General features: G+C 41.3%; 1 protein-coding gene across 7 annotated transcripts in view; it reads right to left on the bottom strand.

Moving 5' to 3' along the window:
* Window positions 1-11,751, bottom strand: part of PRIM2 (DNA primase subunit 2) — a 278,658-nt gene extending 266,907 nt beyond the window's left edge. For 2 of the 7 annotated variants that reach the window (XM_027126847.1, XM_027126853.1), the window contains exons 1-5: window positions 10,560-10,676; window positions 10,284-10,445; window positions 8,362-8,465; window positions 5,707-5,786; window positions 4,234-4,354 (exon numbers count right to left, since the gene is read on the bottom strand). In XM_027126847.1, coding sequence (XP_026982648.1) covers window positions 4,234-4,354; window positions 5,707-5,786; window positions 8,362-8,465; window positions 10,284-10,437 — 459 coding nt within the window. In that variant the 5' untranslated portion in view covers window positions 10,438-10,445; window positions 10,560-10,676. Of the gene's footprint in view, window positions 1-4,233; window positions 4,355-5,706; window positions 5,787-8,361; window positions 8,466-10,283; window positions 10,446-10,559; window positions 10,683-11,055; window positions 11,240-11,641 lie in introns of those variants that run through there. The other 5 variants (XM_027126848.1, XM_027126850.1, XM_027126849.1 and 2 more) reach the window with 5 other exon arrangements.
* Window positions 11,752-16,721: the final 4,970 nt, after the last annotated feature.

A 16,721-nucleotide genomic window follows, 5' to 3' on the forward strand; every position in this document is an offset into this window, starting at 1 on the left:
GCACAAAATCCAACACCCTTTCATGATGAAAATGCTCAACTAAAATTAGAAAGAGATTTCCTCAATCTGGTAAAGGGCATCTACAAAACCCCACAGCTAACATCATATGTCTTGGTAAAAGACTGAATGCTTTCCCCCTAAAATCAGGAAAAAGACAAGCATGTCCACTATTGCCACTTCTATCCAACACTGTACTGGAGATCCTAGCCTGGGAAAATAGGCAAAGATAAATTAAAAGCCTCCAGATTGAAAAGTAAGGATTATTTCTTTATAAGAGACATAATCTCCTAAGGAATCCACTAAAAACTATTAGAATAAATGATTTTGTAAGGGTGCAGGATACCAGATATATACAAAAATCAACTGGATTTCTATACACTAGCAATGAACATTTTAAAAATGAAATAAAGAAAACAACTCCACTTACAATGACATTAAAGAATAAAATACTTAGGTATAAATTTAACAAAAGTACACAATTTTGTTGAAAAAAATTAAAGATCTGAAGAAACAGAAAAAATTTCCATGTTCATGGATCTGAAGGCTTAATATTAAGACAGCAATACTCCCCAAATTGATCCACATAGTCTTCATAATCCTAAACCTGAACCTCAGCTGGTTTATTGGTAGAAACTGACAAGTTGATCCTAAAACTCATAAAATGCAAGGAACCCAGAAGAGCCAAAATAATCTTGAAAAAGAAGAACAAAGTGAGAAGATTCACACTTCTCTATTTCAAATCTTATTACAAAACTACAGGAATCAATATTCAAGAGCACACAGTACCAACACAGGAGAGACACACAGCTCTAACTAACAAAATTGAGTCCATTTATGGTCAAATGACTTTTGACAAGAGTGAAAAAACAATTCAAAGAGAAAAGAATAGCCATTCGACAAATGATGCTGGGACAACTCGATATCCACATACAAAAGAATGAAGCTGGGCCCCTACTTCACACCATCCACAGAAATTAACTCAAAATATAAATAGACCTAAACAGAGCTAAATGTAAGGACCAAAACTATAAAACTCTTAGAGAAAAACCATAGGAGTAAATCTTCACGACCTTCCATTAGGCAAATCCCTTTTAGATCCGACAACAAAAACACAAGTAACAAAAGATAAAAACAGGGACTTCCCTGGTGGCGCAGTGGTTAAGAATCCACCTGCCAATGCAGGGGACATGGGTTAGAGTCCTGGTCCAGGAAGATCCCACATGCCACAGGGCAACTAAGCCGTGAGCCACAACTATTGAACCTGCACTCTAGAGCCTGCAAGCCACAGTTACTGAAGCCTGCACGCCACAACTACTGAAGCCCTCGTGCCTAGAGCCCGAGCTCCACAATGAGAAGCCTGTGCGCTGCAACAAAGAATAGCCCCCACTCGCCGCAACTAGAGAGAGCCTGTGCGCAGCAGCGAAGACCCAACACAGCCAAAAATATAAATAAATAAATAAATAAAATGTTTTCTAAAAAATGATCTTACCAAGAAAATGAAATGACAATCCTCAGAATGGGAGAAAAAAAATCTGTAAATCACATATCTTATAGTGGACTTGTATCCAGAATATGGAAAGAATATGTAACACTCAACAATAAAAAGATAACTCAGATAAAAAATAGACAAAGGATATGAATACATATTTCTCCAAAGAAAATATACAAATAATCAAATAGCACATGAAAAGATATTCAATGCCTTCAGTCACTAGGGAAATGAAAATCAAAACCACAATGAAGTATCACTTCACACCCACCAGGATGACTGTATTAAAAAAAAAAAAAAAAAAAGACAGCAACAATTGCTGGAGAATGTGAAGCAACTAGAACCCTCACACACTAGTGAGACGTACAATGGTACAGGCACTCTGGAAAACAGTTTAGCAGTTCCTCGAAAGTTTAAATACAGAATTACCCTATAACCTAGCAATCCCACTCCCAGGTATTATATATATCTGAAACAAATAAAAAGACACCCACACAAAAATGTATATGCAAATATTCACTGCAGCATTATTCATAATAGCTAAAATGTAGAAATAACCCAATGTCCATCAACTATTGAATAGAGAAATGAATACAAAATGAAGTACTGATACATGCCACATATACAACATAGATGAAGCTTGAAAATATTATGCTAAGTGAAAGAAGCCAGTAACAAAAGATCGCAAGTTATATGAAATGTCCACTTATATGAAATGTCCAAAATAGGCAAATTCACAGAGACAGAAAGCAGATTAGCTGTTGCCAAGGGATGACAGAGTGAGAAATCGAGAGGGACAACTACTGGGCACAGGTTTCTTTTTCAGGGTAACAAAAATGTTCTAAAATCTAAGTGATGGTTGCACAACTCTATGACTATACTAAAAACCAACAAATTGTACGTTTTAAAAGAGTGAAGGTCAAGGTATGTAAATTCTATCTCAATAAGGCGATCATAAAAGATTATACTTGTGATCTCACTTATATGTGGAATCTAAAAAAGTCCAACTCACAGAGTAGAACAGTGGTTGCCAGGGGCTGGGCGGCAGAGCAGACAAGGAGATGCTAGTCACAGGGCACAAATGTCCAGTTATAAGAGGAATAAGCTCTAGGGATCTCACGTACAGCTGCTATGAGAGTTGATTCTAAAGGTTCTCACCACAACAACAAAATGGTAATGATGTGAGGTGAAGGATGTGTTAACTAACCTTATTGTGGTAAACATTTCACAACATATACGTGTATCATCACACTGTGCACCTTAAAGTGACACAACATTTGTATGTCCATTATATCTCAATAAAGCTGGGGAAAAAAAACATACCATGTAATACTATTTACATAAAGTTCAAAGACAGGCAGAATTACTTATCATATTAAAAGTCAGGATTGTGGTTATCAGGAGGGAGATGGGGTTAGTAAATGGGAGGAGGCACAAGGCAGCACAGGGTGACAGCAATGTTCTCTTTCTTAACCTTTGTGATACTTCACAGAGCTGGACAGTTATGATTTGTGCACTTTTCTGTATGTGTTATACTTGAATAAAAAAGTTTTTTAAAAAAAGAAAGAAACTATGGTTTTTGCTTAAAAAAATTTACCTGATCTATTGAGACAATCTAGAGTAAAGAATAAATCTTCTCACAAACACTTTTTCTCGACCTAATAAAACCATAATTTCAACAACAGTGAAAAAAAATTAATTATTTTTAATATGAGAGGACAAATGGACTGTAACTGATATTAGCAATAACGGACTTCACTAAGGATCAGCATTCTAAGCAAAGTGGAAAACACAGGAGGTTTGGGTGAGACGGCTCTGAGACCAACGCTTTTCTCTGCCCAGGCAGATGTTACTCAGAAACCTCACAGCGTTCACAGACGTGATACAAACTGTGGAAAGTGCCTTGCTGGCATATGACAGACACTAAATGTCCACCAAAGGTTTATTTACTTCCCTTCACACAATCTCCTTCCCCCAACAAAATAACCCACCCTGGTTCTTGCTGCAGTGGGCACATCTACTTCTCAGCAGGACAATGTCCTTCACCTACTCCAACTTCTACTTTTTTTTACTTTATTTGGCCTCAAGACACCCATTCTAACACCCAAATAGAGTCCCAAACCATCCTACCGCCATCTGACTGCTCTAAGTTTTCCAAACAGAATTTTTCTCCCTTCCCACTGCAGCACACTCACCTAAAAGACATAAATTCTATTTCCACCCACAATAATTATCCCTGCTAAATATGCACCCAACATTTCTTCTATTTTGTTTAATTACTACATGTAACTCATTCAGATTTGTCTACATAATTATACCTTAAAACTATTCAGATATTTTACCGACAACTGACTTCTAAAATAAAGTATTATCCCCCTAAACCTCATTGTTGGAAATAACTACTACCACTTCTCTGTTTTCTTTAGAACATTATTAGCTTTAAATTTTTGGCCTGGAAGATTCTGGTTAAAGATAAACTTTTATAAATTAAACCTTTTTGTGCTTTCATAAATCACATATTTAATACAGCAACTGAATAAATGTGCAGCTCTGGTACTAAGGAGCCTCTTTTCTTCTAGTTATGGAAGGGAGAGGTTCACTGTTGTGCAAAGCCAATAGTTATTGTTTCAGGTGGGTACTTAGGAAGAAAATGTAAAGAGAACAAACTCCACACATTAACACCAACACTTAAGGGAGGGATGAACGGTGATAACAATCGGGAATGACTTTAAAAATATACTTACAGCCTCAAACTGCAAATGGCTATCCTTTAAGAAACTCTGAATTTTGTCCTTGCGTAAAATACTGAATCGAAATCGAAGGAGATCCATTTCTTGTTGAATGAACCAGCGCCTAAGCTCTTCACTAAAATGAAGACAAGAAAATTATAAGTGAAAAGTCCACTGACTATTTTGAAAGTCCACTGATTATTAAATCCAAGAAATTTCTATGAAACAATATTCAAACATGAGCAAGATGCCAAAAGACTGAAGTTAAAAGCATCAAGTCCTCTATTATGATAAGAGTGTGAATACATATCACATGCCACAATCTCCCTGGGATGAGTAGAATATGGGGGAGAAAGGTGTTATGAACATAAAATTAAAAGAATTAAATAAAGAATACTTCGAGCCTAGCTGCATTATTATCAAATAACATAAAACAGTGCACTTCTTTTAATGTAACTGCAAAATAGCCATTTACATCAGAAAATGGGGTATCCCTTCAGTCAATGCCAAATAAACATCAAAAGTTTTTAAAGGTAACTTTATCTCTGAATGGATTATGATCAAACTATGCAAAGTAAACTTTGCTTACAGCTTTATAGTTTATAATTTCACAAAATTTAATATGCACTAGGATATCTCAATTTTTTAAATCAACATACATTAATTTATAAGACAGATGGGCATTATTGTTGTTGTAAAATAATTATGCTACTTCATGTAAAATATGATTTAATTTTCTTTCCCCAAATGACTTTCACATTGTCAGCAATTCATTTACTGCATAAATTGCATAAACTGCATGTGCTTTCTTACAAAAGAAAAACTCTGGGACTAAAGCTGGTGAATAATTTCTCAGTTATTATCTTGGGATAGTCACCAATTCAAGATTCCCATTTGATAATCCTATTACCAAAAAGACACAGAAAAGAAACATAATAATAAGTATGTAATTTAGCCAAAATTAATACAGGAAAAAAAAAGTTTTAAAAAAGCAACTAACTCCTTCTCCCTCTGGGTGGCGCTACTGACTTATAAGAAACCAACTACCAAAGGAAAGATCTTAACCTAATGTGCACCAGCCCATAAACGTCAACATCTAAAACCCTGTGCAGATTCAAGTATGTGTTTGATTCATTATTTCTTATAAATACTACCACTTTTTTTCTGGGGAAAAAAATATCAAAAGTCCTTCCTAATGAAATCCCCTCTAATTTTAAATCCTAAATGAAGAGTCTCTCCCATAAAGTAAAAAGTGTTTTAACAGGCAAAACCTGCAAAAAAAAAAAAAAAAAAAAAAATTTTTTTTTTTATTTTTTAGTAAACAACTTGTTTCAAACAATTCTCTGCAACAGTGTTCCTCCCATGAGCCACTGGTTTCTGACATTATTCTGGGATTTCCTACAATCAGTACAATGCCTGTCAGCCCTCCTGGACCAGTTTACAACCCAAGATGTCAGACTTGACCATGGAGGACAAAGGTATACTCACGACTGGCAGTAAGCAAGGCGTAAAATAAAGTGAGAAATGTGATCTCTTCTTCGGGGTTCATATTCATCTTCCAAGTTTTCCTTAAAAACAATGGCACGTGAAGAAAATAAATGCATCAGAACAGTAAAAGGTGTAAAGAAATACTGAGTCAGCATAAGCCAATGGTAAAGCAGGAGTTTCAATAACACAGATTTCATAATATGCTCCCCAGGGTGAGTACCATTTTACTTAGGTTAGCAATCAGATGAAACAGAACTGAACAACAATCCTCCTGGGTTTGGACCCCACTATTTTCTTCCTCTTCCTAACTTTCCTTCTCATCCAGCCTACACCCAGGCACTCACCTCTTCTACTACTTCTCACATCAACCCTCAACTGCTTTCATTTCAACCATTTGGCAAAACCTAGATTCTAAATAAATCCAAAGATACACTCTGCAGTCCTGTTCCCAAAATGCTGAGAACCTCTGGGAAAGATATATACAACTATAGGAATTTGGAACATTAAAAATTCACAGCCTCTAACCTCGACTGGACCTTTACCAACACCAAGGCATCTTTATTCAAGCTCAACACAGTCAGAGCAAACACATCCTGAGCATTTGCAAGGTACCAGGCACTGTTATAAGCATTTTTAATCCATTAGCCCATATAATCCTTTGAAAACCCCTATGAGGTGGGCATAACTATATCCTTATTTTAAAGATGAGGAAACTGAGGCAGAAAGAAGTTATATAATTTTGTCCAGGTCACAAAGCTTGTAAGCAGCAGAGCTGGGATCTGGCCTGTAACCATCTCTTTCCTCACGTCTTAAGAAAGCTGTTTCCATCTTCACTAGGTGGCCAGTGCTCCCCACCACACCACCTTCTTCTCTCTCATCACATGACCTCACTTACTTTACAGAAGATAAAGGCCCCCCCCTTCAGCCCCAAGGTCCTGCCGCCACATGCTGTACTGCCTTCCCTTCCATCTCTGTGGGCAAATCTCTCTCCTTCCTCCTACATAAAGCTAATCCCTACACTGAAACTGCATGGCCCATCTGCTCTTGCCTCCTAAGGACCCTGACTTATCAAATGCTCTCTCAAAGTACCTTCAAGCTCCCTCCTCTTTTTTCTCTTCTAGATCTTTCTGCTCAGCTTACAAACGTGTTCAAGTAACCACTGTTGTGTGTGTGTGTATCTTCTCCTTTTCCCTCAATTTTTTCTACACTCAGACCTACTTCCCCCGTGTCTTTTCAGCTACACGTTAGAGGAGGATGTATTCCATATCAACCTCTCACCTCTCTCCTCCAAACACCACCACTGTTCCAGCTTCTGCCTCCACCTACAAGGTTCTACCTCGCTGATAAATCCGATGATTCTATACAACTCATCTTATTGGTTCTAAGTGTCTGAAATTGTTCCACCATGAAGACAAGAGGTCTAGATTCAGATCTTGGCTGCATCGTTTTCCATCTTATGAGCTTGGGCAAGGTACTAGCCTATCAATATCAGTTTCCTTGTCTATAAAGAGGGATGATGACAGAACCCACCCTCCTAAGACTGCTGTCTGGATTACATGAGTTAATATACATGATGCACTTAGAACAGACTCTGGGACATGGTTAAGAACAATATGAATGCGTGCTGTTGTATCATCACCTGCGTATCATTATCATCAGTACTGAGACCCCAGCTTCCCTGGCTGCCAGGGTGGCTGATCTCCACCCCAAGGCAGCTCCTCCTCAATTGCCCTCCCAGACTCCCCGCATTCCACTCCACCTGAATGTTGTATTCCTCACATCCTGGCCTCCATCCTCTTCTCTTCTCACTCAAATGTTTCCCTGGCTGCCTCACCTACTCCTGATGATGCCAACCTTCCTCCTGAATGTGCACCCCCACCCCAGAGGTCCCCAAGTCCAGATCCGTGTGCACACCCTGCTGGCCTCAGACAGCTCCACAAGTACCTCAAAGTCATGTCGAGAACTAAACTCAGCGTCTTCCCTCTAAAAAGACTTGCCTCCCCTCCTGTATATCATCACCATCCAGCCAGCTGTCTCACCAGAAACCCAGGTGTCATTCAGAACTCTTCTCTCCCTTCTCTCTGCAGTCACTAAGATCTCCCGATTCTACCCTCTCACTATTTCTCCAATCAGTCCTCTTACCTCCATTCAATTCACTCTCGTCATCTCCAAGTTCCTAACTAGTTTTCCCCACCAAAGATGACCCTGTCCATCTGCTGTTGGCAGTCATCTTCCCAAAATAAAAACTGTATCACATCCACCAAAATCGGTTCCAGCACCACCTCGTCTGGGAAGCCCTCCCAAACCTCCCCAACCTGAGCTAACTCTCTGTGCTCCTGGAGTTCGTCACCCTGTAATGCACAAAGCACATCTGGCAATGTCTGGAGACATGGACTGCGTGGAAGCCAGAGATGCCAGCGAGCCCCCTAAATGCACCAAGGAATCATCAGACCCCAAATGTCCACAGTCCCCAGGTCAAGAAACCCTGCAGCACTGTAGTCTGACTGCATGTCAATCACCCATAGTGGACTGTAGGTTCCTTCAGAAGAGTCTTTTTTAAAGCCCTATGCCTAATACAAGACCTTTCCCACAACTGATACCCAGTAAATGAATATACACAAACCAAAGAAACATCTTTTTCCCTCTTTTACTTACTCTGTAGGAAAACTTAAGCTTCCGAAGCTCGGCCTCTAGCTTACTCTGGTACTGCTCACTTCCTTTCACGTAGCTCACACCAAGATTCTCGACTGCTTTTAGCACTAGAAAAAATTTTAAAAACAGAAGAAATGAATAAAACATATAAATGCAAGATAATTTTATAAAACTAAATCCAAGACAAATAAAATCTATGGCTACCAATCCCATAATTACTTGTTTATAAAAGATGACAATATTTAAGCTTTATTTTCTGCAAGTACATTATATAAGTTATATATGTTTATCAGAGGATAATCTCCACCATGTACAGAAAATACCCACATCCCACAGCATAATCTCACACTAGGGATTCTCAGCCAGAAGGGAGAGAGGGATGGGAAGCAGATCACTGATGGACTGAGCACCACTGCTCAGTGGTGCAGAAGGATCCCCTCAGAGGGATGCAGAAGTGTGTCTGCATGTACAGCCCTCATGTGGAGCTGTCTGTGAGGCAGTCGGCTTCCCTGACTCAGCACAGACTCATCAGAAGACAGTTCTTCCCTTCCTGATGAAACAGAGAAGGAGAAGACAGCAGTGAAGAAGCAAACAAGCCACCATGACTAGATGCTACAAACTGTCCAAAGGTTCCTGAAGCCTCTGTCAACCCTTCCTCAGATGAATTATTCTGCCATCGGTATGAAAAGAGACATTTTTTAATTCAAGAACGAAAAACTTCTAAAATGAATCCTGAACATAAACTCATGTCCCCCAGGTACCTCCATATTATGGTGTCCCGAACCAAACTCATTCTCTGCCCCTCAATTCCACTCCTCTTCCTGCCACCCCACCTCCATCCGCAGAATTTCTATCCACCAGATCATCCACACTGGAACTTCAGCCACCCCCACCTGTTCCACCACTCCTCATAGCTAAGAGTCACCAAACCCTGTCAATTACACCTCCTAGTATCCCTTCAATCTCTCCCTTCCTGTCACTGCCTTACCATCTCACCTCCTAAGTGCCAAACCCAAGGGACGCTTTTCAATCGTCACCTTAATCTCAATGAGGCATATGAAACTGCTAAGCTTCCCAGAACCCATTCTCCCTTGCCTTCACCTTCATTCAACAAACAGGTAATACAGATACTCTGTATTAGCAGTTCTCACCCTGCTCCTCTAAGAATGATTAACAGTGTCTCACCTCTACTTCTGATCTTCCCACCAGGATATCGTGGAACATAAACTCTACACATAGTGCTGTTATTTGTTTCAGTTTACACATAACTTATTTCTTTCTTCCACCAACACACAGAAGTAGGTCCCCAGTAAAACTGCTACATCCTTCTTACACCCCAATATTACACCATATCTTGGCACAAAAATGCCCTTGCTTACCCATACTTCTCCATCTACCCTGAACTTGTCACTGTTCCCTCCAATATGACACTCTGTCTCATGCCTCCAAGCCTTTGTACAGGCCATTATCCCAGCTTGCAAAAACCCTTCACTTCTTCTCTGTTGAGAAATTGCTACTCATTCTTCAAGGTCCAGATCACATTTCAACTTCTCTTAAGAAGTTTTACTTAATCAGACTAGGACAATCACTCCCATCTCTATGTTTCAGTAGCCCTATTAGTTACTTCTACTAGAGCACTTAAAATACTAAACTACAATTATTATTTTGGACATCTGTCTCCATGTACTAGAATACAGCTTCAACGAAAGTGAGAATTACATTATTCAGCTCAAAATCCCTACCACCTAGAATAAAGTGGCACTCAATAAACAGGCACTGTACAAGGAATAAATGAATGAATGGCAAAATCTCAACAGAAAATCCTCAGTAAATATTTGTTGAAGGAAATAAATTACTCTAATTCATTTCCACAAAGTATAAGTGAGGTTCTCAAGAATATATAAATTCTAATTCAAATCACTCACATTTAACTCTATCGATAGCCAAGTTTTCAAATTCTATCAAAGATATGTTTCCAGAAGGCGGCTGCAAGTAAAACTGAAGGCTATGTGGGTAGCAAGCATTCCTCTGGTCATCTGCCAACCTCAGTTTCCTCCGATTTCCTCCAAGAAACTGCATCTTGTTACCTTGGAAGGAAGCACATAAAATGGTTGAAATGATGGAAAATGGAGTTTTAAAAAAATGCAAAAAAATAACTCCACATGTAAAGGGAAAAGAAATTGAGGTTGAAGAGCACGCACGAAGTGTTAACTGTAGTGTCCCTGAGTGATGTCTTCTGTATCTTCCAGACTTTCGACGATACAACTGTAACAATTGTGGGGAGAGGTGTGCGCTGGAAGAGACGCAGGCAGTGGTCCTAGCCTCCTGCAACATCAACGGCAGGTGATGCTGCCTGCTCACTAGAGGTCTGTGTGCCTCCGCCCTTAGGTCTCTGCCGTTCCAAGAGTCAAGATAAGATTTCACAGGGGCAGCAATCCTGAATTCGGAGGAGAGCGCGGGAGATTCCGGCTAGGTAAGAGACTCCATGGGCAGGGTCCAGTTACTCGCTTCCTCCCTTACATCCCCGGGAAACAGACAACAGTCTTTCAGGTCCCGTCTGTCTTAGCTCCTCTCAGGAGCGTCCACAGGTGCCCAGTGACACCCCGCTCCCGCCCTCCCCTCCCCCCACGCAGGGCCGTCTGTCAGCCCCGGCACCGGCGGCTCTGCCCGGACAAGCCACCAACACTCGATACCCACCCTCTGCGCCCGTAGCCCCAAAGCGCTCTCCTCCTTCTCTGGACTCGCAAGCCTCAACACCAAGATTACTGTCCGTCCCAAACCCGCGGGGGCTTCTCCTACCTCCAGCCACACCAGATGTGAAAACACAAACCCCGGCAAGCGCTTTCCCCGGGTGGCGGGAGAGTTCATACAGGACCGGAAGCGGAAGTGGCTGGACCAGCAAACCCGCCCCAGAGGTCCCGCCCACCTGCGCGGCCCCGCGCTTGCTCAGTGGGGCGCTCTGAGGACCACGGGATTTGTGTCCACTTTGTAAGCTGCAGTTCCTGTGCATGGAGCCGCGCTGTCTGGGGCGGTGGGCGGAGAGCGGGCCCGGTACTGGCTCCCCGCTAGGGACTCTGGGTAATCTCTGAGGGCCCCGGCCTTAGGCTGCACGGCCCGCGTCTTACAGATGCGGAGGCAGACTCTAGGTCATCTACGTACAATGCCTAGGTCATCTACATACAATGCCTAGGCCATCTACTTACAATGCCTAGTCGGGTTTTCTCCTAGACTGCAGGCCCTCCCCTGGGGAAAGATTTACGTCCAGTGCACCCCCTACACACACCTGGTACGGGGCGCCCACAGAAGATCTGCAGTGAAGTAGAGCGCATTTATCATGCACACGTGCACCCAGAAATCGCTCGGCGTCTAAAGTAGAGCAAGCCCAGAGGGGCATAGCGGCGAGCACGTGCAGAGCGCTGCAGAGAAGGTGCCCTAGGGCTGCGGACCCGGAGCCACACCCGGGCTCCCGACTGCAGGCCGCAAGGTTTTCAGAGCTGGAAATAAACTTCGCCTGTGGCCTCCAGGAGGCGTGTCTCGCTTACAAAAGTGGCCGCGAGAGGCTCTAGTAAAGATGGGAGGTGAAGAGCCCTCTGAAATGCTCAAGGTTTTAGAGATGAAAACGGCACTGAAATAGCGTTAATCTTCAGAGCACTTACCAGCATGGACCAAACTGTGGCTGGCACTGACCTTGTACCAGGACGTGTTCTAAGTGACTTACACATAAGTTCATTTTATTTCCATAACCATTTAAGGTAGGTTCTGTTATTAACCCGCTTTACAGATAAGGAAACGGTGCAACAGAGAAATTAAGTGACTTCAAAGATCGCATAGTAAATGGCAGAGACTGGTTCAAAGTCTGGGAGACATGCCAAGCACCACAGTGCTAACCACCACACTGTACCAATTCCACTAATATATCAGCGCCTCCCCTTAATTCCTTATTCAACACATAACTAATATCACCTGGCCTGAAAAAGACACCTGAAGCGTAAGAACTGCCTGAAGAAACCTGGAGCACAGACCATAAGAACATTTATATGAATGTTTAGCTGATCTCTGGATAGGGAAGGCATTTAAATATAACAACTTACAAAGAAAAATACCTAAAGACTTGACTATACAAATATAAAATTGTGCATCTAAAAAAAATCACAAAAATTTTTGCAGTCATAACAATAGGGGAAAAGTTCACTATAAATATAACATCAGGGACTTCTCTGGTGGTCCAGTGGTTAAGAATGAGCCTTCTAATGGGGGGGACGCAGGTTCGATCCCTGGTGGGGGAACTAAGATCCCACATGCCGCAGGGTAACTAAGCCGGGTGGGCTCTAGAGCCCACGCTGCAACTATTGAGCCCACATCACAATTAGAGAGAAGCCCGCCCGCCCCGCCTGCCGCAGCTAAGACCCAATGCAGCCAAATAAATAAATAAATAAATATTTTAAAAATTAAAATTAAAAAATAAATAAAAATAATATCAAAAAGGCTAATACCATCAAGATGTAAAGAACTTATGTAAATTAACTGGGGAAAAAATCATAAGATACAAATGGAAAAAGAATAGCAATAGATAATTCATAGACAAAGCAGCTAATGGTAAAGTGTGAAAAAATGTTTATCACTGGCAGCAAAGAAAATTTCCCCTACAAAACTGGCAAAGATTTTACAATGAAAATACTCAGTATCGTGCAAAGCACAATACGATGGGCTCACATAGGAACTGACTGCCGTGCTACAATTGTGGAGTATACTGTAGTTATATGTATTATGAGCCCTAAAAGAATTCATACAGTTTGACCAAAGTATTTCACTTACATGAATCTGTCCAGAAATAGACACAAAAATTTGTGTCCAAGGAACGTCATTGCACCATTATAAGGATGAAAACCCAGGAAAATAAATAAATGATGGTATGTTCATATCATGAGACATTACACAGACTTTTTAAATATATATGTTTTTGAACAATATTGACCTGGGAAAATGTTCAGGATGCTATGAAGTTAACAGAGCAGAATACGTAAAATCACATATGCCAGATGATCCCAATTTTGCAAGAACATAGCATTACAATTTTCTGCAGCATTTCTGACTACTACCAATAGGCTGCCCTCTGCAACTCCTATCCTCGTCATCCAGGCATGTGTTATCCGTTGCAATCAGAATTTTATGTGCAAGACCGCCCCTCTGTGCTAGTTTTGTTTTTTTTTTTTGTTTGTTTGTTTGTTTTGTTTTTGCCATATGCGGGCCTCTCACTGCTGTGGCCTCTCCCGCTGCGGAGCACAGGCTCCGGACGCGCAGGCTCAGCGGCCATGGCTCACGGGCCCAGCCGCTCTGCGGCACGCGGGATCCTCCCGGACCGGGGCACGAACCCGTGTCCGCTGCACTGGCAGGCGGACGCCCAATCACTGCGCCACCAGGGAAGCCCTAGTCTTGTTTTTATTTCACTTTTCTTGGCTTCATCTTTGGCCTGGTCTTAAACTGGCCCTCTTTTAACTTAAGTGTCAATGCCCCTTTTTCTGCAATAGGTGATATTAAATACTTCTTTGGACAATTTAAAAAATTAGTCTATTGCAAACAGAAAATTGCTTACATAAGTGGGAACTAAGACACCGGCAATGGAACATTTGATGGTATTTTTAAAGTTCTATTTTAATTTTATATAAAGTTCTATATTAATTTTAATTCAAGAAACATTTGAAAGCTTCCCACAGCATGGCCCCAGGATTCGATGACTTTCTTGCCTATGGCTGCCCCCAGTTTATAAGCTGAACTACCAGCTCTTCCCCAAAGAAGACCTTGCATTCCCTACCCGTGTCTCTTTGTGGTGATCTCCCCACTTCAGGAGCCCTAACCTTCCCTCCTGCTGGAATCCTCCCTGTCCTTCAGCACTTCAGTTGTCAAATACTACCTTCCTCTGTCCTGCTGAGCCTTTGCTTATGCCGCCTGGTTTAAACCCCCAGTAATTCCGAGTTGTATAATTCCTTCTCCAGCTCTACCCCTCTACTATAGAAGGTCTTCATCTTTGGGGAACAGGAACCGCTGAATGATTTAATGAATGCACTCCTCAGAAAAATGCACCTACACACCAACTTTGTTCACTCTTTCAAAAGGTTTGTGAACACATGTGTGGCTGACTGTGTAGCACTACCAGATTTTCAGCTCTTTTGGGACAGGCCCCTTTTTTTGTCTTTGTGATCCCTAAAGTGCCTACCAGAGCATCTTCCAAATTAAAAGATGAGGTAATTAATGTCATTTTATGACATTTCAGAGAGAGCTGGAAAAAATATGCTCACGTTTCACATTACCAACAGCTTAGTAAACATGTCACGTAAGAGCTGCCTTTTCACAGTGTTAAAGATGCTTTAAGCTTCAGAGTACAAAATAGCCTGTGTCTGTTCCAACTGGTTTAGCATCTTTATTGTTTTCCCATGCCACGGTTTTTGTCACTATCTCACTGTGGACAGTGTTTTCGGTAATTGCAATACGAATCTATGTATCACAGGATCAATAATGCACAATAATGATACATTTCAGTTAGCCATACTTGGTAAATCACTGTGAGCTCTTCCTGTGTTTATTTCACCAACCAAATGGATTGACCCAATGCTCAACTCTGGCAACTGTGGTGAATATAAATTACAGACCCCAACCTCACAATCAGGGAGAAGAAAACACATATAAACATATAACTTTTACTTCCACTAGACCATAACCATCCCCAAAACAGGGACTACTGTGTCATTCACCTTTGTAACCCTGGTGTCTGTGTCATTCATCTTTATAACCCTCCATGGGCCCTCAACAAATATTTATTATCCTGAGATGATGTAAATATGAGAGATGTATGAAAAAATTGATGTGTTCAGCTGGATATTCAACAGATGGTTTGAATCAAATGGGATTCCAACCTATAAAACTTCAAGTCCTCATCTGAAAACTTTGTACACATTCCTTCCAGAATGACTTGGCTCCCTAGTCTAGCCTGCAATAAAGCACAGAGTACCTTGTCTGATGGAATTTTCATGAATCATCACTGCTCAATTCATTGCCTGCCCTGGGCATTACCCAGCTGCTGACAGGCTGTCCCACAGAGCTTTCACCCTTACGACTCCATCTCCAGGAGTTCTGTCCTGTCGTATGTCACACTTACAGCTGAGATTTTAGTTGCCATGCTTGGTGAATCAAAGCGACTGTTCATTCTTTCCCTGTGCAGGGCGTGTTGCCCTAAAAACCAAAGGCCTGGTAAGTTTCTTTACCCAGTAAGGATGCTATAAACTCTGGGTCCTTTCAGCTCCACTTGCCATGGAAAGCAGAGGAACAGGAGGCATTCCCAGCAGGACAGCTGACCCATAAAAGTTAATGCACACTTAGTCAGACGTAGGTTGTGAGGTCGGGGTCTGTAATTTATATGTATCTTGGTTGCCAGGGCTAAGCATTGTATCAATCCAGCCTTTTCCATCCTGGTTCCTCCACCCTTTCCATTTCACTGTCCAGCTTTGAGAAGAAACCTAAAGCCTCTTTCTTTCTCCCTTTGTTTCAGATTGCTTTTATTAGCCTAGCATCAAGAAGCAAGAAAACTAAAGAAAAAACATATCTTAAAAGAAAGTACACAGAGGGCAGGTTACCCTTCCATATATCAACAGTGCATGATTTGTTTCAGAAATACTAACAGAGCACCTGCTAAGTGCCAGGCAATGTTTTCTCTGCTGGGAATACAAAAGTGATGAAACAGCCAAAATCCCTGCCCTCATAAACCTTATATTCTAGTGGGAAAGAGAAATAATAAACAAGAGAATTGTACACGTTGCTATGTTAAATAAGAAATTCTAAGCTGGAAAATAGAGCAGAGGAAGAGGATATTAAGTTTTTGGAGGAGGCATTAAATTTTAGAAAGGGTAGCCAGGAAATGCTAGCTAAGAATGTGACCAGGAAGGAGAGACCAGAAGAAAATTAGGGATTTAGTCATGCATATCTTTAAGAGAATAGCATTTCAGGCAGATGGAAAGCTTGTCATAACTCCATTGTATTTAAGACAATGTGATATTGGTATAGGGATAGACAAATCAACCACTGAAACAGAACAGAGAACCCAGAAATGGTCCAACACCTATGAAGAAACCGGGCATCTGAGAGGTCCACTGTACAAATCAATGGAGAAAAGATGGACAGTTCTAAATGGTGCTGGAACAGTTGGCTATGGGGGGAAATTATACTTCCTACCTCCCTCTGTACACAAAAAATCAATTCCAGATGCTTTAATGACTTAACTGTGAATGGCAAAGCTAAGAATTTAGAACAAGTATATAGATAGTCTTGATGTAGCAAAGAATTTCTTTTTTCTTTTTTTTGGCCGAGCCGCT

Source organism: Aethalodelphis obliquidens, unplaced genomic scaffold (assembly GCF_003676395.1).
Source record: "Aethalodelphis obliquidens isolate GAN/ISIS:26980383/991018 unplaced genomic scaffold, ASM367639v1 scaffold31, whole genome shotgun sequence".
In the NCBI taxonomy this organism is placed as follows: domain Eukaryota; kingdom Metazoa; phylum Chordata; class Mammalia; order Artiodactyla; family Delphinidae; genus Aethalodelphis; species Aethalodelphis obliquidens.